This window comes from Macaca nemestrina, chromosome 1, assembly GCF_043159975.1.
Source record: "Macaca nemestrina isolate mMacNem1 chromosome 1, mMacNem.hap1, whole genome shotgun sequence".
Taxonomy (NCBI): domain Eukaryota; kingdom Metazoa; phylum Chordata; class Mammalia; order Primates; family Cercopithecidae; genus Macaca; species Macaca nemestrina.
In genome coordinates, this window is record NC_092125.1 from 64,632,422 (window position 1) to 64,660,242 (window position 27,821).

The 27,821-nt window shown below is 53.7% G+C and overlaps 1 protein-coding gene across 7 annotated transcripts; it reads left to right on the forward strand.

Moving 5' to 3' along the window:
- Positions 1–447: 447 nt before the first annotated feature.
- LOC105484842 (inhibitor of nuclear factor kappa B kinase subunit epsilon) lies at positions 448–27,203 on the forward strand. Of its 7 annotated transcripts, none has more exons than XM_071079277.1 (22): positions 448–671; positions 1,860–1,949; positions 3,964–4,082; positions 5,095–5,235; positions 5,922–6,051; positions 7,244–7,425; positions 7,849–8,009; positions 8,908–9,018; positions 9,309–9,488; positions 10,089–10,279; positions 11,018–11,082; positions 11,169–11,260; positions 11,464–11,550; positions 15,647–15,722; positions 15,844–15,956; positions 18,391–18,467; positions 21,179–21,218; positions 21,986–22,087; positions 23,351–23,447; positions 23,594–23,706; positions 24,243–24,314; positions 26,427–27,203. In XM_071079277.1, the coding sequence occupies exons 3-22, from the start codon at positions 3,996–3,998 to the stop codon at positions 26,458–26,460; spliced, it is 2,151 nt and encodes a 716-aa protein (XP_070935378.1). In that variant the 5' UTR covers positions 448–671; positions 1,860–1,949; positions 3,964–3,995; the 3' UTR covers positions 26,461–27,203. The 7 variants fall into 7 exon arrangements, 6 of the variants coding, with proteins under 6 accessions (XP_070935378.1, XP_070935396.1, XP_011745190.1 ...); XM_011746887.2 differs by lacking the exon at positions 448–671 and adding an exon at positions 1,153–1,401; XM_024793800.2 differs by lacking the exon at positions 448–671 and adding an exon at positions 1,153–1,401 and having other exon boundaries at positions 3,968–4,082.
- The last annotated feature ends 618 nt before the right edge of the window (positions 27,204–27,821 follow it).

Sequence of the window (27,821 nt, forward strand, 5' to 3'; positions counted from 1 at the left end):
TGCCCGTAGTCCCAGCTACTCGGGAGGCTGAGGCAGAGGTTGCAGTGAGCCGAGATCGAGATTGTGCTGCTGCACTCCAGCCTGGGTAACAGAGCAAGACTCCATCTTAAAAAAAAAAAAAAAAAAGCAAGCTGGGAAGACTGGGTGGAACATGAGGATCTCAGGCACTCAGGCACATTCCTCCAGGTCCTGCTGTGAGAAGCTGCAGCAGCTCCTCCAGCTGGCAGTGTTATGGGGAGGTCTCTTTAACAAAGCACCAGGCAGTTCTCAGCTCTGCTCCTGTTCTAGTGTCACTGTGGGAGGGGTGGCGCTGGCGGAGGAAACCACCAGGTGTGGCCATGGGAAAGTCCCTCCAACATTCTATAGAAACATGGAATTTCCTGGTTTTAACCATTTCACATCCAACTGCCATCTCAGAACTGACCAGAGCAGCACAGACCCCTCCAGCCTCCTAGGACATTTGATGCGGGGCATCGAGTCCTGGCTGGGAAGTTGGCGCCTGGCTTCCAGCCCCAGCAGTCTCTGAAGAGAATGGGTAAATTCCTGAAGTGTGTGGGCCTCCATACCTTCAAGGCTTTCTGTAAAACACTTTCCAAGCTCCAAACAATTCCAAATATATCCATGTCATCCAGTCAACCCATGGAGTAGCTGTTACTGTCCTCCTGCTGCAGGTGAGTGAGCTGGCTGGGAGGGGCTGCATGCTGTGCTCAGGTCACACTGGAGGGCATCAGCTGGGTCCTCGCACTTGCTCGGACCTCTGCAGGCCTCCTTGGAAGGTGACTCAGATCCAGCTTCTAGGACTGGGTCGCCATAGCTCCTACATCTCCTTGGGGCTCCTGGGTGCGGGAGCGTGGACTTCCCAGGCAGCTTTCCACTTAGTTAACTTGCCCAACCTGCTCTGTTGACTCCGGGCAGAGTCCTGAACTTCCCTGCTCCAGGGAATTGTGCGAGATGCCAAAACAGCACCCAGCTGCCCACCACAATGACCAGAAGGGCCCCAGTTCCTGGCTTCTCTGTGGCTCAGACTCTGGTCCTATCGCCTACACTTGGGAACTCAGAGCATCCTCTTTCTCTTTGCTGAGCTGGTGGCTGCACCGAGTTGCCTCTGTCTCTTTAAGAGAGAAAGAGAGCGAGAGACGGAAATCAGGAAGTGTGAGAGAGCTGAGAGCCAGGACTCAGTGCTGAGCTTGGTGTCCCACCGCCACAAGGAGGCAGGGAAGAAACCCACTAGTCCCAGCTCCTGGGGTGGCACAGGCCATTGCAACTGGCCCTGCCTGTGGGTCCTAAGGGCCCTTGGCCACCAGGAGGCTGAGAACACTGCTCATGAATGACAGCAAGCCCTGAAAGTTCTGGGAGTGCCACCCAGTCCCACAAACCTGCATCCCCTGCAGTGGAGATGGGGTGAGTGTGCAGCGTGTGGAGGGGGGCGGGGGTGGAATGAGGGGGCCAGGCAAGGGGCAGCTGCAGGGCAGCTCAGCCGGGCACAGGGGTGCGGGCCTGTCGGTAGTGGTGCTCTCACATAGAGCGTTGTGTGTGGCATAGAGGTGAGCCACCATGGGCCAACCACAAGCCCTCCCTGGGCTCTGCTTACCAACACCCAAAGCCAGCGATCAGCTCCCAGCACCTGCCCTCACCTTTCCCAGGGTCTTTCTCCCTGGCCAGAGTCTCAGGAGTAGGAGATGCCGGGAAAGTCTCCCTGAACAGTTGGGGTATAGAGCTGGAAACCCCCAGCCCAGCCCTCTGGGGGAAGGTGACAAACAGGAAAGGGTTAAAGGGCTAGAGCCGGTGGCCTTTGATGGAGGCTGCGAAGCAACTGCACTGAGGGGCGCCTCTCATCCGCCCTCCTCTTTCCGGTGTAGCTCAGCTCCTGGACGTGCCACAGACAGAAAGCATAACATACGCTCACCAGGAAGAGCCTTTGCCTGACTCAGGGCAGCTCAGAGTGTGGGGTAAGTGCATTTGGCCACAGCAGAGCCCTGAGAAGGAAGGGGAGGGGAGAGATGGGTGGGCGGTGGCTCACATGCTTCACTGTCCACTGCTCATTCATCCAACCACTGGTTGAGGGCCGCTGAGCCCTTCTATGCACCAGGTGCTTGGGGTGGTGGGGGGAGGATCTGCAGAGCGTGCAGAGTTGAGCCAGATGTGCCACAACCAGAGCTCCTGGGCACAGAACCCAGGGGCACGCCGCCTGTCTGGGGCTCTGTGCTTTGCACCTCACTGCCTATTATCCCAGAGTCTTCAGCTGTTCCTCGCCCCAGTATCAGAGCCTTTGGTCTTGATTTCAGCCTGCTCTGCTCCAGCCCCAGCCCCCAGACCTGCTGGCTGGCTCCAGCCTCAGCGGGGAAAACCAGACCCACTCATTCATGCTGAGCTACTGTGTTGTCTTCAGGAAGCCTCTCAGTACTTCAGTTGCTTCTGCGTAATGTCCACTCCTACCCGATCTGAAACTAGGAGTTGACCACTGATCTCTTCAAGGGGCCTCTGGCTCAATGAACTGACATTATCAAGGATTTGCGTTTTTAAAAAAGATTATACAGAGAAAAAGTTCAGAATGAAGGAACATAGGATTCTAGGCATGGCAACCCTCAGTTTGAGAACCTCTAAGATGTTAGAACATGAAGACACCTTTTCTAGTCTAGCGTTATTTAAAAGTATTTAAGTGGCCAGGCATGGTGGCTCACACTGTAATCCCAGTACTTTTGGTAGGAAGCCCATGTGGGCGGATTGCTTGAGCTCAGGAGTTCAAGACCAGCCTGGGCAACATGGCAAAAACCCATCTCTACTAAAAATACAAAAGACAGCCAGGTGTGGTGGTTCACACCTATGGTCCTAAGCTACTCAGGAGGCTGAGTTGGGAAGATTGCTTGAGCCCAGGGGGTGGAGGTTGCAGTGAGTCATGATTGCACCAGTGCACCCAAGCCTGGATGACAGAGTGAGACCTCATGTCAAAAAAAAAAAAAAAAAAGAAAGTATTTAAAGGATGGCGGCCCTTCTAATGCTTCTGTCCCCAGGTATCCCAAAAAGGCCAGCCCTGGCCTTATTTTTCAGAGAGAAATTGAGTTTAACTTCTGAGGATACACTTTCTGGTACTAATTGCTTTAGGAGAACCAGGCTGTGGAGAAAAGATGAGGACAAAGATGGGAAACAGACTTGTAAGATGTTTCCGATTCTCCCAATGGCCAAATGATGAATTTTGCCTCCTCTATACCCTGCTCTCACACACACACTCACACGCTTCTCCCCAACCCCCTACACAAATACACACACACACACTCACACACACACTCACTCACACACACACACTCACACACACACTCTCACACACTGACACACACTCACACACTCTCACACACACATACACACACACTCTGAAGCAGCCCGGTCTCTCTTGGAGCAGCACTGACCCAGCTGTCAGCTCACAGCAGCAGGAAGTGGTGGGCCTGGCAGGCAGGCCAGCAGGGGCTGGGGGAGTGGCTCCAGGCTCATGTTGCAATCCTGGAGATTTGTGGTAGTGTGGGAGATGCTGCCTGACCCCAGGCCCTTCCTCCTATACTGTTTCTGCTTCCTGGGACAGTCTCAAGCCTGGATGCCAAAACCCAGAATCTTCAGTGCTGGGGAGAGGTGATAGAGACAAGAGGTTTGTCTCTGTTGAATGACCTGCCTGGGGAGGGGCTTCAAGGGGACTTGGGGAGCCAGGACAGGCAGAAGGCCAGGCCTCTTAAGTGGAACAGGTGCCGGCTGTGGGCTTAGGGCTCAGTGGGGGCCCTCTTGTTGTGCTGTGCGTCCTTTTGGGGAAGTTACTTAACCTTTCTGTGCTTCATACTTCCCCCACTCCCTTGCTTATGGAATGCCCACATGGAGCCCTTCTTAGGGTAGCCTTGGGGCACAGTTACAGGTCAGGCCACCAGTGGCCACCCCATGCCAGGAATGGAATCCTGGGCCCCCAGCATGCTCTTTTTCTAGGCAGCAGGTGACCAGCCAGCTCAGGGCAGGAGATGCAGAGCACAGCCAATTACCTGTGGCACACAGATGACCTGCTGGGGCAGGGGGCCACTGCCAGTGTGTACAAGGCCCGCAACAAGGTAGGAAGCAACCCTGGCCAGGCCTCTGGCCAGCCCAGCTTGGCCTCCTCATGCCTTGCAAGCTGGCCCAGTCAGCCCCCAGAGGGCATTGAGGGCGGTGGGACAGGGATCTCGGGACGTTGTGCAGCACACTCACACTGTGGGTTTGAGCAGAGGGATAGGGAGCTGAAAACGGCTCCTTGAGAGGATGCCTCTGTCAGGCACGAGTTGGGCAAGAGAACTATGAAGTCACAAGGCAAACATCTGAGGAAGGTAGCAGCAAATGGGATCTAGGAAGAGCAGAGGCAGGAATTAGGCCTTGTTTGGATTTATCCTGCAAGAATATACGAGATGATATCCACTCTGTTTTACTTAAGAGTGGTAGCCGGCTGGGCGCAGTGGCTCACACCTGTAATCCCAGCGCTTTGGGAGGCCGAGGTGGGTGGATCACGAGGTCAGGAGATCAAGACCATCCTAGTCAAGATGGTGAAACCCCATCTCTACTAAAAATACAAAAATTAGCTGGGTGTGGTGGCGGGCGCCTGTAATCCCAGCTACTCGGGAGGCTGAGGCAGAGAATCGCTTGAACCCGGGAGGCGGAGATTCCAGTGAGCTGAGATCTTGACACTGCGCTCCAGCCTGGGGACAGAGCGAGACTCCGTCTTAAAAAAAAAAAAAAAAAAAGAGGAATTGGAGCCAGCCAGACCAGGTTCCAGTCCCTTCCCTGCTGCTAACCCCAGGGAGTGTTAGCTGCCCTATGGTGATTGTCAATGGCAATTGTAATAATAACAACAAGCCATCCCTTGCAGGAGATCAGAATTTCAGGCTCTTGTCACCTCCCATTGCGGGACTGTCTACCCCTTGAGAGGAAAAGGAGGTGTGGATGGGAGCCCCCATCCAACCAGGCTCATCTCTGGGTTGGGCTGGCAGGAGAGGCTGAATGGAGGCCCAGGAGAGGGTGGCTGCTCCCCCGCGGGAGTGGGACGTGTGCTAATCCCCATGCTGTCTCCCACTGCTCCCTCCCCAATGGCAGAAATCCGGGGAGCTGGTTGCTGTGAAGGTCTTCAACACCACCAGCTACCTGCGGCCCCGTGAGGTGCAGGTGAGGGAGTTTGAGGTCCTGCGGAAGCTGAACCACCAGAACATCATCAAGCTCTTTGCGGTGGAGGAGACGGTGGGTCTGGTGCTTGGTCAGAGGATGGTCTTGTCCTGGACCCTTGTCGTCTGGGGAGAGTCAGGCCACACAACAACAGAGACTTGGTCCCATGCTCATCAGCAGGTCAGACAGAGCAGGCAAATTGCAGAAGGGAGCAAAGGGTGCAAGGGGGTGGGAGCAGTACACGGGAAAGGAACGATGGACAGAATCAGTACCTAAGCAGAGAGGGCTTCCTGGAATAGGTGACTTTGGATTCCAGTGTTTGAGATCAGTGTGAGGACAAGGAGGGAAGGCCAGGCTGGAAGCTGGGACCTGGAGAATGGGGACTCTGGGCTCCATCCCCACTAAGATGGATGGTGTGATGATGGCACAGTGGCATGGGTGTGCTTAGTGCCAATGAAGTGTACACTTAAAATTAGTTAAAATGGGAAATTTTGTTATGGATATTTTACCACAATTGAACACCTAATCAAAAGAAGTAATACAAAGAGAGGTGCTGCCCTTGGGGAGACAGAGCCACCACTCCTCTAGGTTTCCTAGAGAGTCCAGATGGCACCTCCATACCCTAGTGTCCTTGAGACGCCCTCCTCAGCCCCATGTGTGTCTCTGGCCTTCTGCCTGTCCCATGGCTCTGAGCCACTTCTTCCTAGTGGGTGGGGAGGATAAGCGCTGTCCTCAGGAGCCCCTCTCTGTCCCACCTGTAGGGGGGCAGCCGGCAGAAGGTACTGGTGATGGAGTACTGCTCCAGTGGGAGCCTGCTGAGCGTGCTGGAGAGCCCCGAGAACGCCTTTGGGCTGCCAGAGGATGAGTTCCTGGTGGTGCTGCGCTGTGTGGGTGAGCCCCTCCCTGTCCCTGCCTCCACCCTCAGACCAGCAGCAGGCCTGGCACAGACGCTGACGGGCAGGACCCAGGCGTCTGACTCCTGCTAATCATTCCATTTAAAATTCCAACTTAAAAATTAAACCTAAAAAGATTGTACATCGACGTTCTTAGCAGCATTATTTACAATAGCCAAAAGTTGGAAACAGCCTAACTGTGAAAACAAAATGTGGGCGGTTCCTAAAATAGAATATTATTCAGTCTTAAAAGGAAAGAAATTCTGACACCTGCTACAACATGGATGGACCTTGGTGACATTATGCTAAGTGAAAAAAGCCAGACACAGAAGGACAAATCCTGTATGATTCCACTCATACATTCATAGAGACAGAAAGTACCATGGTGGATGTCAGGGTCTGGGGGCAGAGGAGAATGGGGAGTTGTTTAATGAGTGCGGTTTCAATTTTGAAGAATGAGGCTGGGTGCAGTGGCTTATGCCTGTAATCTCAGCACTTTGCAAGGCCCAGGTGGGCGGATTATTGGAGGTTAGGGGTTTGAGACCAGTCCGGCAAACACAGTGAAACCCTGTCTCTACTAAAAAAAATACAAAAATTAGCTGGGCATGGTGGCGTGCGCCTGTAGTTCCAGCTACATGGGAGGCGGAGGCATGAGAATTGATTGAACCCGGGAGGCAGAGGTTGCACTGAGCCGATATTGAGCCGTTGCACTCCAGCCAAGGTGTCAGAGTGAGACTCTGTCTCAAAAAAAAAAAAAAAAAAGTGGACAATGAGAAAAGTTCTAAGATGGATGGTGTGATGGTGGCACAGTGGCATCGGTATGCTTAGTGCCAATGAAGTGTACACTTAAAATTGGTTAAAATGGGAAATTTTGTTATGGATATTTTATCACAATTGAACACCTAATCAAAAGAAGTAATACAAAGAGGGGTGCCGCCCTTGGGGAGACAGAGCCACCACCCCTCTCGGTTTCCTAGAGAATCCAGATGGCACCTCCATACCCTAGTGTCCTTGAGACGCCCTCCTCAGCCCCATGTGTGTCTCTGGCCTTCTGCCTGTCCCGTGGCTCTGTCAGCCCGTGGGAACTCCTGTGTCTCTGGGTCCAAGGACAGCCTGCCCACCAAGATGAGCCTCAGACACTAGACTTTCCCTGGCCAGAGCCAGCTAGTGGCTTCCCTGTCTGTCCCCAGTGGCCGGCATGAACCACCTGCGGGAGAACGGCATCGTGCATCGCGACATCAAGCCCGGGAACATCATGCGCCTCGTGGGGGAGGAGGGGCAGAGCATCTACAAGCTGACGGACTTCGGGGCTGCCCGGGAGCTGGATGATGACGAGAAGTTTGTCTCAGTCTACGGGACTGAGGAGTACCTGGTGGGTGAGCTGCTGGGGACCCGCTGCCCCCCTTGTGAGCCCCTCAGAGCCCCCATAGGGAGTGTGGCCCACCTCCTGCTTCCGACAGGGTTATGTCTCTCCCCTGTACCCCAACCAGAAGAATGCATTCTGTTCTCTAAGACAGAAAAGGTGAGGCTGCAGCCTGGCCAGGCCACCCAGCCTTGTGCAGTTAACTCCTTGCCGGGACTCCCGGGAGGATGGGACGTACAGGTCCCCAGGGCACAGGGTGGCCCGACGGAAACGCTCTGGGTAGGGCGAATGTGACACCCGTTTTTAAGATGACAAAGGAGAAGGATTTGAACAGTTCTGTTTTCACCTGCAGGCAGTGGAAGGGAGTCTGACAGGTTTCAGGCCCTTGCCAGCCCTCCCGCTCCATGGCCGCCTTCTGGTTCTCTCCGGCAGCACCCCGACATGTATGAGCGGGCGGTGCTTCGAAAGCCCCAGCAAAAAGCGTTCGGGGTGACTGTGGATCTCTGGAGCATTGGAGTGACCTTGTACCATGCAGCCACCGGCAGCCTGCCCTTCATCCCCTTTGGTGGGCCACGGCGGAACAAGGAGATCATGTACGGTGGGCCACAGGGCAGGGAATGGGACAGACTGGTGGTCCCCTGGCCCTTCTCCCACCAGACCCTGCTGTGTCTCCTGGTCCCCTCACACTCCTTTGGTCCACCCCCCACCCAGGCTCTTTGTAGACCTCTTTTTGTTAATCGGATCAAACAAGCAGCTGAGCTCTGCCCGGGGCTGCCGGGTGTCTGTGAACACACCCTGTGTTAGTTCGGTACTTCACTCTAGCCCTCCGCTCCCTTACTGCTCTCCTTGTCTTAACCGAAGCTCAAAGAGTGACTTGCCCAGGGTGGCAGAGCTCGCCAGGGGCAAAGGTGGCAGCTTCCTGTTCCCAGGTCCAAGGTCTTTCCATGGTTTTGTGCCATCGGACAGGGAGGTAGTAAGTGGCTGGAGACGGCAGCGGCTCCCTCTGAGCGCACCACCTGGAGCAGAGACGTCAGCTGCTTAGCGGGAAGGTTGCTGCACTCGCCTCAGCCCGGGGGTCCAGCTGTGTGGAACCTATATCAGGACCGTGAGAGGGACAGGAGACCCGCGTGGACAGGGGTTGTCAGGGAAGGCTGGACTCTGAAGGGAGAGAAAGAGGATGAGAGGATACTGGGGCCATGCATAGCATGGGCAAAGGTGTGGAGGAGGCTGGCCAGGCTGAGGGAAGTGTAGCTGGGAGGGAGGCAGTGGACAGGGCAAAGGTGTCTCTATCTGAAGCAAAGGGCTCCAGGAGGAGTGCTGAGGCAAGGTGCTCTCACAGCTGAGAGCCAGGTCTCTCACATTCCATCACTCAGGCTACCTTTGGGTGGCTGGGTGACTTGAACCTGTGCTCGGAGCCCTTTGTGCTGAGTGTGTCGTTGCCTCGCAATGTGACGGCTGGGGATCCCGCTGACCCGGTCTTGCTCCCGCTAGGTACCGGATCACCACGGAGAAGCCAGCTGGGGCCATTGCAGGTGCCCAGAGGCGGGAGAATGGGCCCCTGGAGTGGAGCTACACCCTCCCCATCACCTGCCAGCTGTCACTGTGAGTGGGACCCTGCTGGGTGGGTGATGCTGGAGTCTGAGCTGGGTATCACTTCTCTCTGCTGAGTCAAGACTTCTGAGGCCTGTTCCAGTAGGTTCCGGGCATGCTGCAGGCTTGGGCACACCACTTTCCCATCTGGATGCTGGAACGAGTTCTTCCAGCCTTTCCTCCCCAACCCACCCGGCCCCACCACCTTGGTCCTAGCTCTTCAGGACATGCCCCTGTTGCCTGCTTAAGGAGGACAGGTCTGGGCCCCCACCCCTGACAGTCTCCATGTCCTGGGAGGGCAGGGGGCTGCAGAGCCAGCTGGTGCCCATCCTGGCCAACATCCTGGAGGTGGAGCAGGCCAAGTGCTGGGGCTTCGACCAGTTCTTTGCGGAGACCAGTGACATCCTGCAGCGAGTTGTCATCCATGTCTTCTCCCTGTCCCAGGCAGTCCTGCACCACGTCTACATCCATGCCCACAACACGTAAGTGGGGACAAGGGAGGGAAGCAGTGAGAATCTTCTGTACCCAAGCAGCGGTGCCTGTCCAAAGCAGCATCTCCCACAGTACGTTCCGAAGAGTGTATACGTAGGACCGCTTCTGGGTCCAAACATAGTTTGGAAAAAGACTAGATCTACAAAGTTAAAGCTAAACAGGTTTTCTTGCATGTACTTCAGAGAGTCAGTACCTTTTCTAATGCTAATATGCATTATACATCTGAGAAGTGTGTGCGTGTATGTTGGCTGTACATTTCCTAAATGTACGGCTCATAGAACCCTTGATTCCTGGATAATTTTACAGAACTAGGTAAATGTAATGGCAGTGTGACATGAAGAGGTGCAGAGTCAGAGACTGGGTATTGGGACTCCTGGGGCCTGTTCCCACTCTGTCTCCATCACTATAAGATGTGAACTCTCCCCTTGGCCTCTCCACCCTTGATGACAGAGAAAACCACCCCCGTCCCTCCCTCTGCAAAACAGAGCCCTGCCTATGGGCAATGCTTAGCTGGGGCTTAGCAGTCCCTGGCCCCCTGCCCTGCCTACTGACACCCCCTGTCCTCTGCCCCCCACCATGGCTATGTCTAGGATAGCCATTTTCCAGGAGGCCGTGCATAAGCAGACCAGTGTGGCCCCCCGACACCAGGAGTACCTCTTTGAGGGTCACCTCTGTGTCCTTGAGCCCAGCATCTCAGCACAGCACATCGCCCACACGACAGCAAGCAGCCCCCTGACCCTCTTCAGCACAGCCATCCCCAAGGGGCTGGCCTTCAGGGACCGTGAGTAGAGCCACCTGGGCTGGATCTTTCTCCTCTCCACATTTCTTGTGAGACAGGAGTTTGCAATCCAGGCCATTGGTTACCTTCCTTTGTGGGTGTTTCCTTGGGGCCACAGGGAGCCAGAGGCAGATGTGGGTTTTAATTCTACAGATGCGGGTTCTAATTCTGCAGATGCCTCTTGAGATGCCACATGATGTGGGCTGGTGGCTTGACCTCCCGGGGGCTTTCCAGCATCCTCAGAGCTGTGGAAAGAGCTCCAGTAGAAACAGAGAGATCTGGATTTAATGCAGTTTCCATCATCTCCGATTTGTGGGGAAGCCTCAGACAGTTTGTGTTGGAAGAAGCCCAAGTCTGAGCTCCTGGAAAGAAGGGAAGGGGGTCAGGGGTCCAGAGCTTGAGCCTTTCTCCAAATCCTAGCAAAAGTTTCCTTTCTTCTCACTTGAATAACTCCAGTTTTATCCTCCTGCTCTGAGGCTAGGAAGGGGTATTCACCTCAAAACCTGTGGGCAAGAAGGTGATTTAGTCCATTTTCGGCCCTTGGGCATGAGCATGTAGTTCTCAAAAGTGGCCACAAGGTGGCAGTGAGGGATCACAACTTTAAGTGCGGCCAAGGCTGGCAAGGTGGGGGGCTCAGGGTGAGTTGCAAAGCCTGAGGTGGGAGATTGGCAGTGAGGGGTGAGTGTGCGCTGGACTTAATGAAAGATAGGCAGGCCCCTCAGACAGGGTCTTTGTCTGCAGCTGCTCTGGACGTCCCCAAGTTCGTCCCCAAAGTGGACCTGCAGGCGGATTACAACACGGCCAAGGTGAGGGGCAACCCCCAGGTGGCAGGGAGGGGCATGGCCCAAGGGTAGAGGTGTGGGACCTGGCCCTGTGCACCTCTGTGTTTCAGGGTGTGTTGGGCGCTGGCTATCAGGCCCTGCGGCTGGCGCGGGTCCTGCTGGACGGGCAGGAGCTAATGTTACGGGGGCTGCACTGGGTCATGTGAGTAGCCATGAGGGCTGGGCACAAAGGGGGAGGCGGGCAGGAGCGGGAGGTGGGCAGGAGGGGGGGTGGGCAGGAGGGGGAGGCGGGCAGGAGGGGAGGCCGGCAGGAGGCGGAGGCCAGCACCCTGGGATGCTGTCTGCATGCACAGTGCTCTGAGTCCCCCGATCGAGGCAGCTCTGACTCAGTCTCCCCTTGGACAGGGAGGTGCTCCAGGCCACATGCAGACGGACTCTGGAGGTGGCGAGGACGTCCCTCCTCTACCTCAGCAGCAGCCTGGGGACCGAGAGGTGGGTGTTTGCCCCAGGCCGCTGGGACCTCTCAGCCCTGCTCTGCTGCTCCTCACCCTTAATACCTCCAACAATGCACCTCTCCTCCCCAACCCAGGGCTCCTGCCTTCCCTGCCCTCCTAGAATAGAGGCACCCCCACCCTATCCCTTATCCCCACCTCACCAAATAACTGCAATGGCTCCCCCCAAACCCAGTCCCTCACCTGCAGGGGAAGGGGCCCATGGGGGCACAGACTCTCCAGGTACCAAGGTGGCCTCCCTATCCCAGGAAGGGGCTTGTGTCCTGCCAAGTCCTTCTCTGAATGATTTAGAATGCTCACGCTATGCCAAGTGCCAGCAGAACTCTAGGGGGAGGACTCACACCCACACACAGAACAACATCCCGGTGGTCTCGTTCTCCATGCCTCATCTCCTGCTTTCTCTGACTCTTCAGCTTATCCTTGCCTTCCTTGGGTTCCCTGCCCCAATCCTTGGAACCTGACTCCCTCCACTCCCGTGTCTCGGGCTAATTAGTGGGGATGAGTTGGAAACAGAGAGAGACTGGGGAGGAGGAAGTCAGGTGGAAGGGTCTGGAGATGGGGAGCGTGGGACTACTTCATTGGTCAGAACACGATTGAGAAGTGGGCACAGCACCCCAAATCCTGGAAGGCACGAGGCCATGGTACGGGTGAGGGTGGGAGCTCTGCAGCCTAAGGATGCCACTGGTGGCGGGAGTCTTTGGGGACAGAGGATCAGAGACTGCGCAGATGCCTGAAGGCCCTCCTCCTCTCTCGCCACCCCCCAGCCCTTGTCTCCAGGGAGCTCCAGGGAGTTTCCCAGCTGTGGGCTGACTCATGCAGCCCCGCGTGCCTCCTGCTTGGCAGCAGCAACACAGATGATGGGGCAGCTGGGAGGTGGAGGAGCAGGGAGGAGGAAGAGGAGCATCTCCAGATAACAGGGATGGAGTCTCCATCCAGACTGAGCCCCTCTCAGACGGTGACAGAGAGTGGGGTTCAGTCAGCAGAACTGCGAGTGAATCTCCTTTGAGCAGAGCTCTGTCCAAGACACAGAGGGGGCTCCGGGTAGATGTGGCCCCCTGTCATTCAGAGAGGCCCATGCTTCCTGCGGAGCAGCTAGCCCTTCCTGGACATGTGAGGGCTGATGGGATTGTTGGGTAAGAGGAGACTTGAGATGGGTAGAGGCAACCACGGAGGCCTTCCTGAAAGGTGAGGCTTTTAAGGCCAGAAGGAAGGAGAATACCTCAGGCAGGAAGGTCTGTGCAGAGACAGAGAAGAAAAGGGCCCTGTTCAGGGGGAACGAGGGGGTGCTGGGGAGGCTTACTGAAGCCACAGTCATGACGGCAGGTAGCCCAGAGCTAAGCCAGAGGCAGACAGAGGTGGGTGAGGAGGGGAGGAAAGAATGCATAGGGCCCTGGAGGGTCCAGCTAGAGGGAGGTTGGACCCCAGTAAAACAACCAGCCGGGAGCCACTGTAGATTGTTGACCTGGGAAGATGTGTTTGGAAAAGCTTTGTGGGTGTCTCTCTGCCCACTTGCCCTGGATGGACAGGGGCTGGGGGCGAGTGGCACGCTGGCCTAGATCTGGCGTCCTGGCATCCTGGCGTCCAGTGGCTGCTGTTCCCCTGTTATGGCTCTGCAGCCTCCTCCAAGGCGGCCTCGGTGGTATGTCTAGAGAGTTCAGGTCAGGCGAGTGCCTGCTTTGAAGCCTATTTCAGCCTCCCATCAAGGAGGAAGATGGGGAGCAAAACCAGTTGTGAGCAGGGAGCCAGAGGGCCAGGTGCAGCCTCTTCTCTTAGTCTGGGTGTGACTCCAGCCCGTTGTCACCTTCCCCTACCTGGGCCTCTGTGTCCTCATTTCCAAAATGAGAGGGTTGGATGATCTCTGCGGCCTCCCAGCTCCCACATGTTGCAAGCCCATTCTTGCCTGAACATCCCCAGACCTGTAGACTCTCCTAAGGTCTGAAAACACTAGCTCCACCCGCAGTGGAACCAGGTATTTTCATGAGCTGAATGTCACACTGGAGGAACCCAGCACCTCATGCCAAGTGGCCCACCTTTGCCCAGCCTGGTGACTCGCCCCTCTCCGAGTGTGCTCCTCCTGCCTCAGGTTCCCCAGGACAGCTCCTCTGGCAGGGCAACCTTGCCTTTGTCCTAAAGCTTCCTGGCCCTCCTGGGCAGCTGCTGTCATCCGGAGGCACTGCTCAGGCAGCCAGGATGGGCTTTGGGAATCCTAGGGCTTCCCCCAGCCCCACCACCAGGGCAAGACTTTCCAGACAAGACTTCATCTCTGAGGTCCCTTTGGATCCCTGTAAACACCTTATTAGGTGGCAGGAAGGAAATTTGTCTCCTCCTTTTATAGACGAAGAGCCTGAGGCCTGGAGAGCTAAAGGACTAACCCAAGGTCATGCAGATAGCAAATGTGACTGCCAGGACTAGGACTCGAACCCATGTCTCCTGACTCCCTGTGGAGATGGATTGGGTCCAGCCTCACCCTCTTCTGCCATCAAATATCCCAAACCTTCATCCGTATGTGCACTCAGTAATGCCTTCAACATCCATGCACTGACGGACTACTGTGTGCTGAACACGTTGCTAGGCACTGGGGCCGTATGAGGAGCAGAGCAGCGGCACCCCTATCTTCAAGGAGCCTGCAGTTCCTTCCTGATTCTCTCTTTGCTCAGCTCCCCTTTCCTCCCCTAATTCTCCATTCCCAAGCCAAAATACACAGGATACTTTTTAAAATCATGATTATTACTAAAACGTATATACTAATGGTAGAAAGTTAGAAAACAGAAATAAGCAAAAATAAGAAAATTAAAATCCTGTATCCTACTATCTAGAGATAGGTTATCACACCTTAGAAGGACACAACCTTCTAGATATTATTCTACTACGCGTGAACATTAACCAACATGAAATGATGGTGTATTTGCCATTTTATAACCTGTTTTTGGGATCACGTCCACGGTCCCACCTTCTGAACCCATCTAGAGTTTCCCCTTGAAGTTGTTTGTCTTGTCCTTCTTTCTCAGCATTTCCTGTAAACTGGGAAGTTTAAAAAAAAAATTTTAGTATTTTATTTTATTTATTTTCATTTCTGTTTTTTTCAAGGCAGAGTCTCACTATGTTGGCCAGACTGGTCTTGAACTCCTGGCCTTAAGCGATCCTCCCACCTTGGCCTCCCAAAGTGCTGGGATTACTGGTGTGAGCCACCATGCCAGGCTTTTATTTTGTTTTTTATTTTGTTTTATTTTATTTTATTTTATTTTTATTTTTGTAGAGACAGGGCCTCACTATGTTGCCCAGGCTGATCTCAAACTCCTGGCCTCAAGCAATCCTCCCACTTCTGTCTCCCAAAGTGCTGGAATTACAGGCATGAACCACTGTGCCAGGCCTAAACTGGGAGTGCATAAGGCTAGATGGATTCCAGTTGAACATTTTTTGCTAGAATACATTATTGATGATGCCGGGTATTGTATGTCGATATACCATTGGCTGGTGACAGCCTGATTCCTCTACTGTAACGTTACATTTTCCCTGTAGAAGAAAGAAACAGAGTGGTGTGACCTTGTCACCATGCAAATGCTCACCCCTTTATCATCTATCATTGCTTGTAACGCTATGCCTCAGATAACAATTTCACTGGGCAGCAAGATGATAATGTTCAAACTTCTGATACATCATTGCCTAGTAGTCTACAAAATACAGCTTTTCCCTCATCAGAAAGCTGTTGGTTATCAAGAAATACAGTTTCTACTGGACAGGAACTTAATTCTTTCTCTTTAGTTACAAAGTTTCCTGGTAAGGAGATCATTAATAGCAGCCTTGCATCACGGGCCCATGGATTTTCATAGACTCAAGGTGTTACAGTCTGTTTCAACCTTTATTCTTTGCAATACTCAACAATGTCACAACTTGGGTGAGTAGGACCCTCTTCAGGATGGTGCCTCTGTCCCAAACACAAAACTCCCCAGAGACCCGGAGAGCCACCAAGGCTGTCCCAAGATGCTATGCCCAGCATGTGCCCACAGAGCTCTCTGCCTCCCACCTTGGCTGCTCCCAAGCCCCCAAATGTGGCTTTTCTCCTTGCCTCCCTCAAGGTCCAGCAGCGTGGCTGGAATGCCTGAGATCCAGGAACTGAAGGTGGCCGCAGAACTGAGGTCCAGGCTGCGGACTGTGAGTGAGGCTGGAGGGCAAGGGCTTAGCAGGATCAGAGCTGGGGGCCCATGGTCCAGCCAGCCTGCCCACCAGTGCCCAGGCTGAAGACCCCACGGGGGTCTGCCTTCTTGCCCCACAGCTAGCTGAGGTCCTCTCCAGATGCTCCCAAAATATCACGGAGACCCAGGAGAGCCTGAGCAGTCTGAGCCAGGAGCTGGTGAAGAGCCGGGATCAGGTACATGAGGACAGAAGGTCTGTGGGATTTTCCTTCTTTGTGGGGTGGGAGTGGGGGAGTGGGCAGCACCAAAGGTCCAGTAGCCTTTAGCCTTTACAGACGTCAGCTTGCATTCCCCTTTCTCTTGGCAAGGGTGCTAGGGCCTGGGGGAGTGGAGGAGATCCAGCAATGAACAAGAACCCCCCGCCCTGCATGCCCCAGACACCAGCCAGGAGGAGAAAACGATCTGGGGTCCTGCTCCCATCTGGGAGTTTGAGGAACATTTGGGAATCTTAGCAGGTGCAATAATTCTGAATAAAAGAAGACTTTAGTTCTCTTTCTCGTGTCAGGCCCTTGGGCAGGTCCTCTCACATACAGCATCTCATTGAATCCTGAAAACAATAATGATGCTACGATAATGCCCTTTTTGTAGAAGCTCGGTCAGTGAGGTTAACTTATCCCAAGTCACAGCCAGTAAATGACAAATGACAGAGGTGGCTTCAGGTCGGATCTGTCCACCTCCAAAGCCTATGTTCTTGGCCTATGCCAGGCAGGGGTTTACAAGCTTTAAAGCACGACTGTCCCTTTCAACAGATATAGAAATACCCCCTTCCCCCAGCCCCAGCTGACTGTGTGGAGCCGCTGCCTACCTTGCCGCCTCTGACCAGGGGGTGGGTGGTGCCCAGTGCAGACCTCCTCCCCATTCTCTTTGGTGCCTACTGTAATCTGGGCCTATCCCCATCCATCATCCCATGCCCTCAATTCTAAATTCAAACAGCTCTGAACACCACAGGAGGTTTTCTTAACTGTTTTGGTCATAAAACCTGACCTAAACCGAATGAGGCTCTTTACAGACTTTATCCCACTTGGGGTGAATGTTCTTGTGGTTCTTTGGAGATGTGAATGTGTTTGATTAGGAGTTGATGCCCTGCTCAGGCCGTTCCACAATACACTGTGTGGGCACCAAATTGCCTTTCCGATATCAGAAGACAATTCTGAATTCAGAGCACATTTGGCCCTGAGCCTTTTGGATGAAGGCTGCAGATCTGAGGCCTGTCCTTTTGGATGAAGGCTGAGGATTGAGGCCCCGTCCTTTTGAATGAAGGCTGTGGATCCCAGGCCCTGTCTTTTGAATGAAGGCTGTGGATCCCAGGCCCTGTCCTTTTGGATGAAGGCTGAGGATCTCAGGCCCTGTCCTTTTGGATGAAGGCTGTGGATCCCAGGCCCTGTCCTTTTGGATGAAGGCTGAGGATTGAGGCCCCGTCCTTTTGGATGAAGGCTGTGGATCCCAGGCCCCGTCCTTTTGGATGAAGGCTGAGGATCTGAGGCCCTGTCCTTTTGGATGAAGGCTGTGGATCCCAGGCCCTGTCTTTTGAATGAAGGCTGTGGATCCCAGGCCCTGTCTTTTGGATGAAGGCTGAGGATCGAGGCCCCGTCCTTTTGGATGAAGGCTGAGGATCGAGGCCCTGTCTTTTGGATGAAGGCTGAGGATCGAGGCCCTGTCTTTTGGATGAAGGCTGTGGATCCCAGGCCCTGTCTTTTGGATGAAGGCTGAGGATCGAGGCCCTGTCCTTTTGGATGAAGGCTGTGGATCTGAGGCCTGTCCCAGCTACTTCGTCTTCCACCTGCATATTCCTGGCGGGGCAGGCTCCTTCGGCTGGCAGAGCCCTGGAACAAGCCCGTGCTCTGTTCAGAGTCCAGCTCCAGAAATAGCAGAGATGGGGTCGCTTGGAGGTGCTGCAGGGAGGGAGTGGAGCTACATAGGCCTGAGGGTGAGGAAGAACTTTCCCCACACACTCCTGACTTCTCCAACAAAGTGTTTGTATCCAGCCTGAAAAGGGGAAGGAAGAAATAATAACGACCTTCAACCCCAGACCAAGAAGGTCCTCAGGAGATCATCTCCCCCGTTCCTCCACCTCCAGGCAGGACCAAGGCCTGTTGATTCATTCTTGTTTTCAACAAGGATTATTGATTCATTATTTATGTGAAGTTTCTGCTGTGTGCCACGCATTGGGTAAACCAAGAAGCTATACTCTTCTGCCTTTTCCAGTCGACCAGAGAGAGATTTTAGCTCCCCTCCATCCCCAGCGGTCACTGCCAGACACGCTCCTAGGTTTCAGGGGGCCTAGGCTTCTTCCCAGGGCCTAGTCCCACAACTTCTCATGTAGGAAAGGCCACGTTCCTGTTGCCTGTCCTGCTTGGCTTCCTGTCTCTCTTGTCTCTTACTTAACTCATGCTGTGAGTGCATGTATGTGAGAGAGAGGAAGAATAAGCCATGAGAATGAGAGAGGGCTGGCTGACTGTATGGGGTCTCAGATAAGCCTAGAGACAGTCACCTCCACTCCCAAATTGATCCCCCAAAACTGTGGCAGTGAGGCTCCTCCCCTATTCCACTGCCACCCTTCGCCTCCCTCCTCTTTGCTCTGTGCCGTTAGATTCTTCCAACACCTGGTCCCTGTCATCTGCCCACAGCATCCAGCAGATTCAGTGCTGTTTGGACAAGATGAACTTCATCTACAAACAGTTCAAGAAGTCTAGGATGAGGCCAGGTGAGCCCGGGCAGGGCAGATGCCCCTTCTCTCTCCTCTGTCTCCCTTCTTTCTTCCTTTTCTCTGGTGAGTCATTGCTACCAGTGGCCACTAACCTCCAGCTGGTGGTCTTGGAGGCCCACTAAGTGGATGGTTCTGTGCAGCTGCTCTAGGGCAGAGCCCCTGTCTGCAAGCTGCCTGCAGGCTGGTGGGGGACGTGAAACCTTTACATGCCTGCCTGTTGCCACATGAGAGACTTGGATCACGTGGTTGGGGGATCCAGTGGGGGATCCACCAGGCTCCTGGAGCCTCGCTGCTCTAGGAGAGGTGGTCCTGGAAAGAGATCCCTCACCTTGGCAGAGCATTTTAAAGTATAAAATGTCACTGTCCATTGTGTCCTTGGGGCACTGAGATAGTCAGGTTTTCCAGAAAAGGGGGGATCAGGAGAAGTCCCATTTTGAGTCACTGAGTCAGGCATTTTGGCTGCATGATCCATTAATCCTCACAAGGACGTTGTGGCAGGCGCAGCCCATTCACAGGCTCGGGGGTGGGAAGCTGCGTGTCCAAAGTGACTGCCGTCGTGGGGTAGTGCAAGGGGGGACCCAGGGAGGGCTGGTGAGGGGGTTGGAGGGAGCCTGCGGAGGCTCCAGTTGACACTTCTGGTTGGGGAACTAACACACCAGGAACCAAACCTCCCCCTCCCCTCCCAGGCCCCAGGCATTTCCTAATCTGTAGACTGAAGGTCTTGGGCTTGATTGCCAAATTATCTTCTATCCTTGGGATTATCTAAAAACCACTGTCCAATAGAAATGTAATGCCAGACACATGTGTAATTCTAAGTCTTCTAGTAGCCAATTTTTAAAAAGTAGAAACAAGTGAAATTAATTTTAATGTGTTATTCAAACCAATATATCCAGTGTCATTTTAGCATGTAATCAATATAAACAAAATCACTAAAGAAATACCTTATATTCTTTTTGTGCTATCACATAAATACATAACTTATTTCCTTAGCAATTCTGTTTATATTGATTACATGCTAATATATATATTTGAGTTCTCTGTCACCCAGGCAGGAGTACAATGGCATGATCACTGCCCACTGTCGCCTCAACCTCCTGGGCTCAAGCCATCCTCTCACTTCAGCCTCCTGACTGACTGGGACTGCAGGATGCTTTCCCATCACTTTATGGTTTTATATTTCACATATATATATAATTCATATATATATATATATTACATTTATAACACATCTCTGTTGGGAAACTAAATTTTATATGTGTGTGTATGTGTGTGTATATATATATATACACACACACACATACATGGAGCTGGGTGCAGTGGCTCATGCCTGTAATCTCAGCACTGTGGAAAGCTGAAGCAGGAGGATCACTTGGGCCCAGGAGTTCAAGACCAGCCTGGGCAACATAGTAAGACCCCATCTCTACAAAAAGTAAACAGAACTAGCTGGACATGGGCATGTGCCTATCGTCCTAACTACTTGGGAGGCTGAGGTGGGAGGATCACCTGAGCCTGGGAGCTGGGAGTTGGAGGCTGCAATGAGCTGAGATCACACCATTGCAGCACTCCAGCTAGGGCAAGAGCGAGACCCTGTCTCAAACATCAACAACAATAATAAAACCTCTAGACATCATTACCTTCCCCATTTTATAGATGAGAAAACCAAGGCACAGAAAGGTTAAGCAGCCCAAGTAATCTAGGCCCAACTGCTTTTAACCATCCCATGTCACAGCCTCAGAGCAGTTTTACTTCTATTGGTCTTTAGGAGTCCTTTATTAAAATTAAAAATGAACATCTAACTGTTAAAACCCAGTGTGTTGAAAGATACCATTTTTTAAAAATGCCCAGTGGTCTTCAGGGCACTCTCGCTTGAGCCTCACGGGACTCCCGTGTGGAACCTGTGATGGATGAGGAGACAGGCTCAGCGAAGTGAAATCACTCGCCTAGAGCCGCCTGCCAACAGGAGAAAGGGCTGAGGTTTGTCCCAGGTCTCTTGGACTGCACACATGCTCTCAGCTGGCCAAGTGCAGGGCCCAGGAGGGGGACTCTGCTATTGGAGGAGCGGGATGGGGAGGCCCACCAAGAGAACCTCCATCATCATTTCATCTTGTGGCTGCCGCCACCCTGGAGGCCCATTCCTGCGGAGAGCAGCAGGGGGCAGCATATCCCTAGTATATGAGCCTTAGGGCCCTTCAGGAGGCAGCCAAGGCCATGAAAGCTTCAGCCTTTGAGGCAAAAGTGGCTGGGCAGAGCGGGGAGGTAGAAGGTGGTGGCCTGGTTTCTCTAGCTCATTGCAGGCAGAGCCCGTGAACATTCAGGGGTGAGACCATCCAGCTGCAGGCATCAGTCACTCTGGGAGGGTGCTAGATAAGGGGCTATGGCTGACTGAGCCTCCTTCCAAGCCCATTCATCCCCCACCTCCCACCCGAAGCATCCCCCACGTCCCCACCCTGGCCCTGCACTTTGGGCTGCCTTCCCCTGGGGCCCTCATACAACTTCCCCATGGCTTCTTGAGGCCCCGGCTTTGTCCTAATCAGCTACTTGGGTGCTGGCTTCACTCCTTTGCCCTTCCTTTTCTGCTGGGCCGTGAGTTCCCGTGAAGCAGCATGGGCTGGGCCGTCTTCGTCTTCGTAACTGTCTCCCGACCCTTGCTGCACTCTGTTTGGTTGACTGATTGAATAGGTGACATCTGTCCTGTCTGTTTCCTCCAGGGCTTGGCTACAATGAGGAACAGATTCACAAGCTGGATAAGTGAGTGGCCTGTCCGCCTGCAGGCGGGTGGGCAGGAGGGTGGGTGTCCTCGGGGCAGAGCGATCCTCAATGCCAGAGGAGAGGCCGTGAAGGGCCCTGCCCCGGGCTGCAGCTGAGCAGTTGGGGATAATAGGTTATCTGGGGCCAGGGGAGGGAGTGTGCATAGCTTAGTTGGAGGGAGGCTTCTCAGATGCAATCTTGATGTAACTGGATTTGCTTCTGGTATGGACAAGACGGTTTGCAGGCTTTTTTTTTTCTCTCTAGTCGTCCTCACTGAGGGACCACTTACCACTTCCTGCTTCTGCCCTCTGCCTGCACCTTCCCTGCCTCCCCCTGCTCCTCTGTCTCCCATGTTTCCTGGACACACTCATGTCCAGGAGGCCCTCCCTGATTTAATGGTTATCTGGGAACTCACTCCCCCAGTTCTACAAGCACCCAGACGCCCCGCACACGGACACACACACCTTCTTTCCACGACTGCCTCACTTTCCCTTCCCTTTCTTGAGGACTAAGCTTGAGCATGTGTGTGTTCCCCGAGGACCCGCTGTGCGTCTCCCATGTCTCCCTGTTGATGCGGGTTTTGCTGGCCACCGCAGCTTCACAATCCAAGTGTGTGACCGTCCTTCCTCCTTTCCCAGAGACATAGCCCTGCTGTGGTCGCAGGGCTTGGGCACTTATGACAAGGTGGCGACGGAGACTGAGGGATGGTGGGCTCGTGCACAGTGGTTCTGGCGGCTCATCTGTGCCTTGGTTCCCTGTCATTCTAGGATGAATTTCAGCCATTTAGCCAAAAGGCTCCTGCAGGTGTTCCAGGAGGAGTGCGTGCAGAAGTATCAAGCATCCCTAGTCACGCACGGCAAGAGGATGAGGTAACAGCCCTTCCTGAGCTCATGGAGCTCAGGGCCTGGCCTGGCCCTTCTAGACTTCAGAGGACCCAGGGCTTTGTGGAGCCCTGAGGGAAAGGGAGGAACGAGTGAAGGGGTGTGAGCAGATGGGTGGTTTTGTGTCTCTGGGTGGACCAGGCAGTTGGCTGGGAGATTTCTATAGCTTAGCTTATTTAATCCCACAACACCTGCCCGATACGGCAGATATCATCACCCTGTTTCCTAGACGAGGAAACTGAGGATCTGAGAACAGGCATCCTCTGCACATCACATGGCTAGTAAGTGGCAGACCCAAGACCCATATGTGGCTCTGTCTGCCTCTACAATCTGGGCTTTTGAGGGTAAAATCAAATCAAATCTGGATTCTTTCTACCGTTCCACCTGGTTGTATTGAGAAATCTCCTTTAGGAGAACACTAGATCCCACTGGGATAAGGACAGTGGCAGTGGCCCTTAAGGAGAATCCTCTGTCACGCCGTCCCCTTCAGGAGTTTTGGGTTCCACCTTCTCAGATCAGGCCCACTCTCCATTCCCCTGCCTGTGTGAAAGTTGGCCCCTCCAGAGAAGAGAGGACAATTTCCCACGTGCTGCCACATTCTGAGGCCTGTAGGACCTCACCTTGTTATGGGGCTGAGACCTGGGCACTCACCTGTCCTCATATCGGAATACCAATGCCTGCTTCTCCTACTCCAACCCACCACACATTCTGGTGTAATTGCTCTGGTGCAGGGCTTGGATATCAGTGTAGTACAGCTTCTCCAGGTGATTCTAATGTGTGGCCAGGGCTGAGCACCAACCCCTGATTTCACGGCTCTGGGCCTTGGGGAAAATGTTCCTGCTCCTTCTCTCCACTTAGAAGCAGAAGAGAATTCACTCTGGAAATGAGAGTGTGGGCAGTTCCCCACACCGACAGCCCTAGTGTGGGCTATCCTCTGCCTCTCTGCAGCCTGACTGGCGCCACACTCACCATAGCTGGCATGTGTCACCCAGCCCCAGCCACACACATGTTGTTGGTGCTCCCCACTGCGGCTCTGAAGGGGCCCTCCCAGCCTCAGCCAGCTGTGTGCATCTGCATTATTGCAGTGGGGCGGGCAAGCGTGGAGGGCACAGCTGGCAGGGCAGAGGCAGCGAGGGATGCAAATACCCAGGACCCACCTGTGTCCATGTGCAGACCCGATGGCAGCTAGGCAAGCCCTGGTGAGTGCGCTGAGTCCTGCTCTAATTCTAAGTCTCTGTCTGTTCTCTTGAGGGTGGTGCACGAGACCAGGAACCACCTGCGCCTGGTCGGCTGTTCTGTGGCCGCCTGTAACACAGAAGCCCAGGGGGTCCAGGAGAGTCTCAGCAAGGTGGGCATGGCAGAGGAATTCTAGGTACTCTGGGGATGCAGGCTGGGGCTCTTGTTACCCATGTCTTCACCTCCTCAAGTACTGCCCTTACCCAGCCACACATAAGCTGGCTACTAAGTGCTGACCAAAGTATGGCTTCCCTGCAGATCCTGGAAGAGCTATCTCACCAGCTCCTTCAGGACCGAGCAAAGGGGGCTCAGGCCTCCCCGCCTCCCATAGCTCCTTACCCCAGCCCTACACCAAAGGACCTGCTTCTCCAGTAAGTGCTGGGGAGAAAGGGGGTGTGTATCTGTGTGGAAGGGAGTTGTGGGGAGCGTGCTGAGGTTAGACCTTGAGGGGTTTGGCCTCATACCAGGCCTAGGAGGCAAGATTAAAGAGACTGGCTGGGTGCAGTGGCTCACGCCTGTAATCCCAGCACTCTGGGAGGCCAAGGTGGGTGGATCAACTTGAGGCCAGAAGTTCAAGACCAACCTGGCAAACATGGTGAAACCCCAACTCTAGTAAAAATACAAAATTTAGCTGGGTGTGGTGGCATGCACCTGTAATCTCAGCTACTCCGGAGGCTGAGGCACAAGAATTCCTTGAATCCAGGAGGCAGAGGTTGCAGTGAGCCAAGATAGTGCCACTGCACTCCAGCCTGGGCCAGGGAGCAAGACTCCGCCTCAAATAAGCAAACAAAAAAGAATAAAGAGGCTTCTTTGGTGGGGCTGCAGAGGAGGGTGGGCCTCCCAGGAAAGGGGTCTGGGCAGGGCAACTTCCAGCCTCAGCCACTTCTCCTGCCTCTGCCTTGGGCAGCATGCAAGAGCTCTGCGAGGGGATGAAGCTGCTGGCGTCTGACCTCCTGGATAACAACCGCATCATTGAACGGTAAGGAGTTTTCACCTTGTGTGGGTCAGGGCTGGGTCTTCAAGCCACCCTTGCCTGGGGGCGGCGAAGAGTCCCCAAGCCTGCCCATGCAGGTTTGATGACACGTGTCCATTTTCCAAGCAGCCCTGTTGAAGATTAGGCGTTTTCCACAAATGAGTTGACATCCTCAGGAGGTGTAGGATTCAATTATAGCCTTTAAAATGTGAGCCCCCATGCCGTCAGGGAGGTGGGGGCCTGGAGGCATGGGGTTTGCGCCTGTGTCCAGCTCTGCACTCCATATGTACTCTGTGCCCAAGCTGCCCCAGACCGCCTCCTTCAATCACAGCCATCCTCAGGGTAGGTGCTGTTTTCATCCCCATGTGCTACCCCAGGAAGCCACAGCACACACACCTTGGGTACGATGTCCAAGGCCAGTGTTTCTCTGGCCTTGTGGGGCTCCTGTCCCTCCTGCCAATGCTCATGCGCCAGCCCGGGGCTGCAGGATCATCTCCTGATTCAACTCCCCTCCTCGGGGCACTGAGGGGTCGTGAGAGGTTGGTGTGGGAACGCAGCAGGGCTCCGGCTCGAGATTGAGATTTTGTGTACCAGTAAAAGTTCTTTTTCTTTTTTTTTTTTTTTTTTGAGAGGGAGTCTCACTTTGTCACCCAGGCTGGAGTGCAGTGGTACTGTGTCGGCTCACTGCAACCTCCATCTCCTGGGTTCAAGCAATTCTCATGCCTCAGCCTCCCAAGTAGCTGGGATTACAGGCACCCACCACCACATCCAGCTAATTTTTATATTTTTAGTAGAGATGGGGTTTCACCACGTTGGCCAGGCTAGTCTCAAACTCCTAGCCTCAGGTGATCCGCCTGCCTCAACCTCCCAAAGTGCTGGGATTACAGACATGAGCCACCGCGCCTGGCTACGTACCAGTAAAAGTTCTAAAAGAAAACTCAAGACCAACAGAGTTACCAGCTGCTCACATAACCAAGTAAGCACATTTGAAGTGAAAAAAAAAAAAAAAAAAGCCCTGCCATCGAGTAACCCCACTTTATAAAACACATGTTATCACCAAAGAGAGATAACCTCAGGATAAAGGATGGTCCTTGCTTGCCCTGAAGGCCAGCAGCCCTGTTTATATACATGTACACACGTGCACGCATCTCCCACTCCTGCCTGTCATCCTCGTGTCTGTCATTTTCCTGTCTGGGAACCAACGGCGGGGTAGAGTCAGCAGAGTTTCCTACAGGATTTCAATCCTGACCCTGCTTCTCACCAACTGCGTGATCCTGGGAGGCGTGTTCAGCTTTGTGCTTCACTCCCCTCCCCTGTGAGACAGGAGTAATAATTTCTACCTCATGCTCTTGACATAGGGATTAAATAAAACGAGATATGCGAGGTGCTTGGGGGTAGGGGCTGTGGAGGGAAGGGCTCACTAAATGTGACTTCTTCCCCAGAGGCCACTCCAGTCTGACACTAGAATTGGGGCCAGGAGGTAGGGAAACCAGGAGCAGAGCTTGTGGTTTGTCCCCAGAGTTTCAGGGGGTCCTTGGGTAAGGGAGGAATCTCCTCCCTGTCCTGTTCCAGCAAGAGAACCCGTCCTCTTAAACACCCACAAGAGGACATTTGACAGCTTCTTGGAAGGATTTTCCAAAACAGCCCTCTTGGTCAGGAAGTTCTAATTTTAGTGACAACATAAATTGCTCTTGCTGTGTTATGTGATCTATTTGCAGATAGCTCAAAACTTTATTTTAGTGAATTTTCACTTCCTTATTCAGAGCTGTAGCCAAAGAGCCAAATGAACCAGTTTAAACTCCTTTCTCCTCCTCCTAAACCTTGGCTGCACATTGGAATCACCAGGGGATCTTTTAAAAGTACAGACGCCTGGGTCTTGCCCCAGAGACTCTGAGTGCAGCTTGTGGTTAGGATTTGTATAAGCTTTCCAAGTGATTCCAACATATAGTCAGAGGTGAGAGCCAGTGGGTTCTTGTCAGGGAGTGAGGCTGCTACAAGAGGAGAGCTGAGGACTTGAATGGCTCAGTGTTCTTGAAAGCTAGTTGTGCTGGGTCCTGGAGTGTGGTCTGCAGGCCTCTCCAACAGGTGGGCAGTGCTAGCCTGTACCTTTTCTTGTAGGCTAAATAGAGTCCCAGCAGCTCCTGATGTCTGAGCTCCATGGGGCGCGTGAGGCATCCTGAAGCATTAGAATGATTCCAACACTGCTCTCCTGCACCGTGAGACCAACCCAGGGCAAGATCCCATCCCATCACATCAGCCTACCTCCCTCCTGGCTGCTGGCCGGGATGTCGCCAGCATTACCTTCCACTGCCTTTCTCCTTGGGAAGCAGCACAGCTGAGCCTGGGCACCAGGCCACCTCTGTTGGGACCCACAGGAAAGAGTGTGGCAGCCACTGCCTGGGCTGACCTTTCCATCTTCTCCAGGCTCAGGTACTGCTCCTCCATGCCCCTGGCTGGGCTGTGGGGAGAAGAGGCTTCCATATGTCCTCCCACTCCCTCTGGTTTACAGGACTTTACTCCCTAGCCAACAGGAGAGGAGGCCTCCTGGGGTTTCCCCAGCGGACTAGGTCAAACGACCTCATCACAGTCTTCCTTCCTCTTCAAGCATTTCATGTTGAACCCAGCTCTCTCTGCTCCCCTGTGATTTCTAAGGGCCACCACTCTCAGCCCCAGGCAACGTAGAGCCTCCTGTTCTTTCTATGCTTGGTCTGACTGAGCCTAAAGTTGAGAAAATGGGTAGCCAAGGCCAGTGCCAGTGTCTTGGGGCCCCTTTGCCTCTCCCTCACTCTCTGAGGCTCCGGCTGGTCCTGGGACATGCAGCCAGGCCTGTGAGTCTGGGCAGGTCCAAGGCCTGCACCTTCAAGAAGTGGAATAAATGTGGCCTTCATTTCTGTTTCTGGTGGCTCTCCCTGGGCTGTGTCTGTGAGGCAGGGAAGGCTCTCAGCTGAGTGTGCTTGGCAACCAAGTCGGGTCTGGGCGGGGATCTGTGAGAAGTGCTGGGAAATGGGGGTGGGAATCGGTCATGTCCTGATTTCTGCTTTTCCCCTAAATGGGCCCTAATTTCAAGGAAGAACCCAAGGGGTGCCTTCCCATTCCTTGCGTTCTCTTGCCCCCCATCATTTGGAAAGCTACGTGAAGGGCCTGGAACTTAGGGAGAAAGGTATTCTTTTTTTTTTTCTTCAAACCCACCATCTAAGTGACTACTGCTTTTTTCCCATCTCCACCACTGTTCAAAACCTAGGCTATGTCCTAAATAGTGGGTTTGAATAGTAGTATGGGTTATTTTAAGCATTCCTTCATTTTGTCTAGAATCTAGAGTGGTGCCTGGGCAAAGCATTCTGACTTTTGCAAACTGCTTGCAAATTTACCTCCAGCCTTCCCATAAACCAGAGCTGGACTACCCACCTACCTGGGTGGGTGAAGGAAGGGGAAGGGGAAACGCAGTAAGGTAGCCCCAGTAGGAGAGAGAGATGAGTGGGAAGCCCCACTGTGCTTTGAGGCATGAAGACACAT

Coding starts and splice junctions, on each gene's coding strand:
- LOC105484842 (XM_071079277.1), top strand. CDS start 3,996: ATGCAGAGCACAGCCAATTACCTGTGGCACACAGATGACCTGCTGGGG. Junction 10,280..11,017: donor GGGGCTGGCCTTCAGGGACC/GTGAGTAGAGCC, acceptor CTTTGTCTGCAG/CTGCTCTGGACGTCCCCAAG. Junction 15,957..18,390: donor CAGGTACATGAGGACAGAAG/GTCTGTGGGATT, acceptor ATCTGCCCACAG/CATCCAGCAGATTCAGTGCT.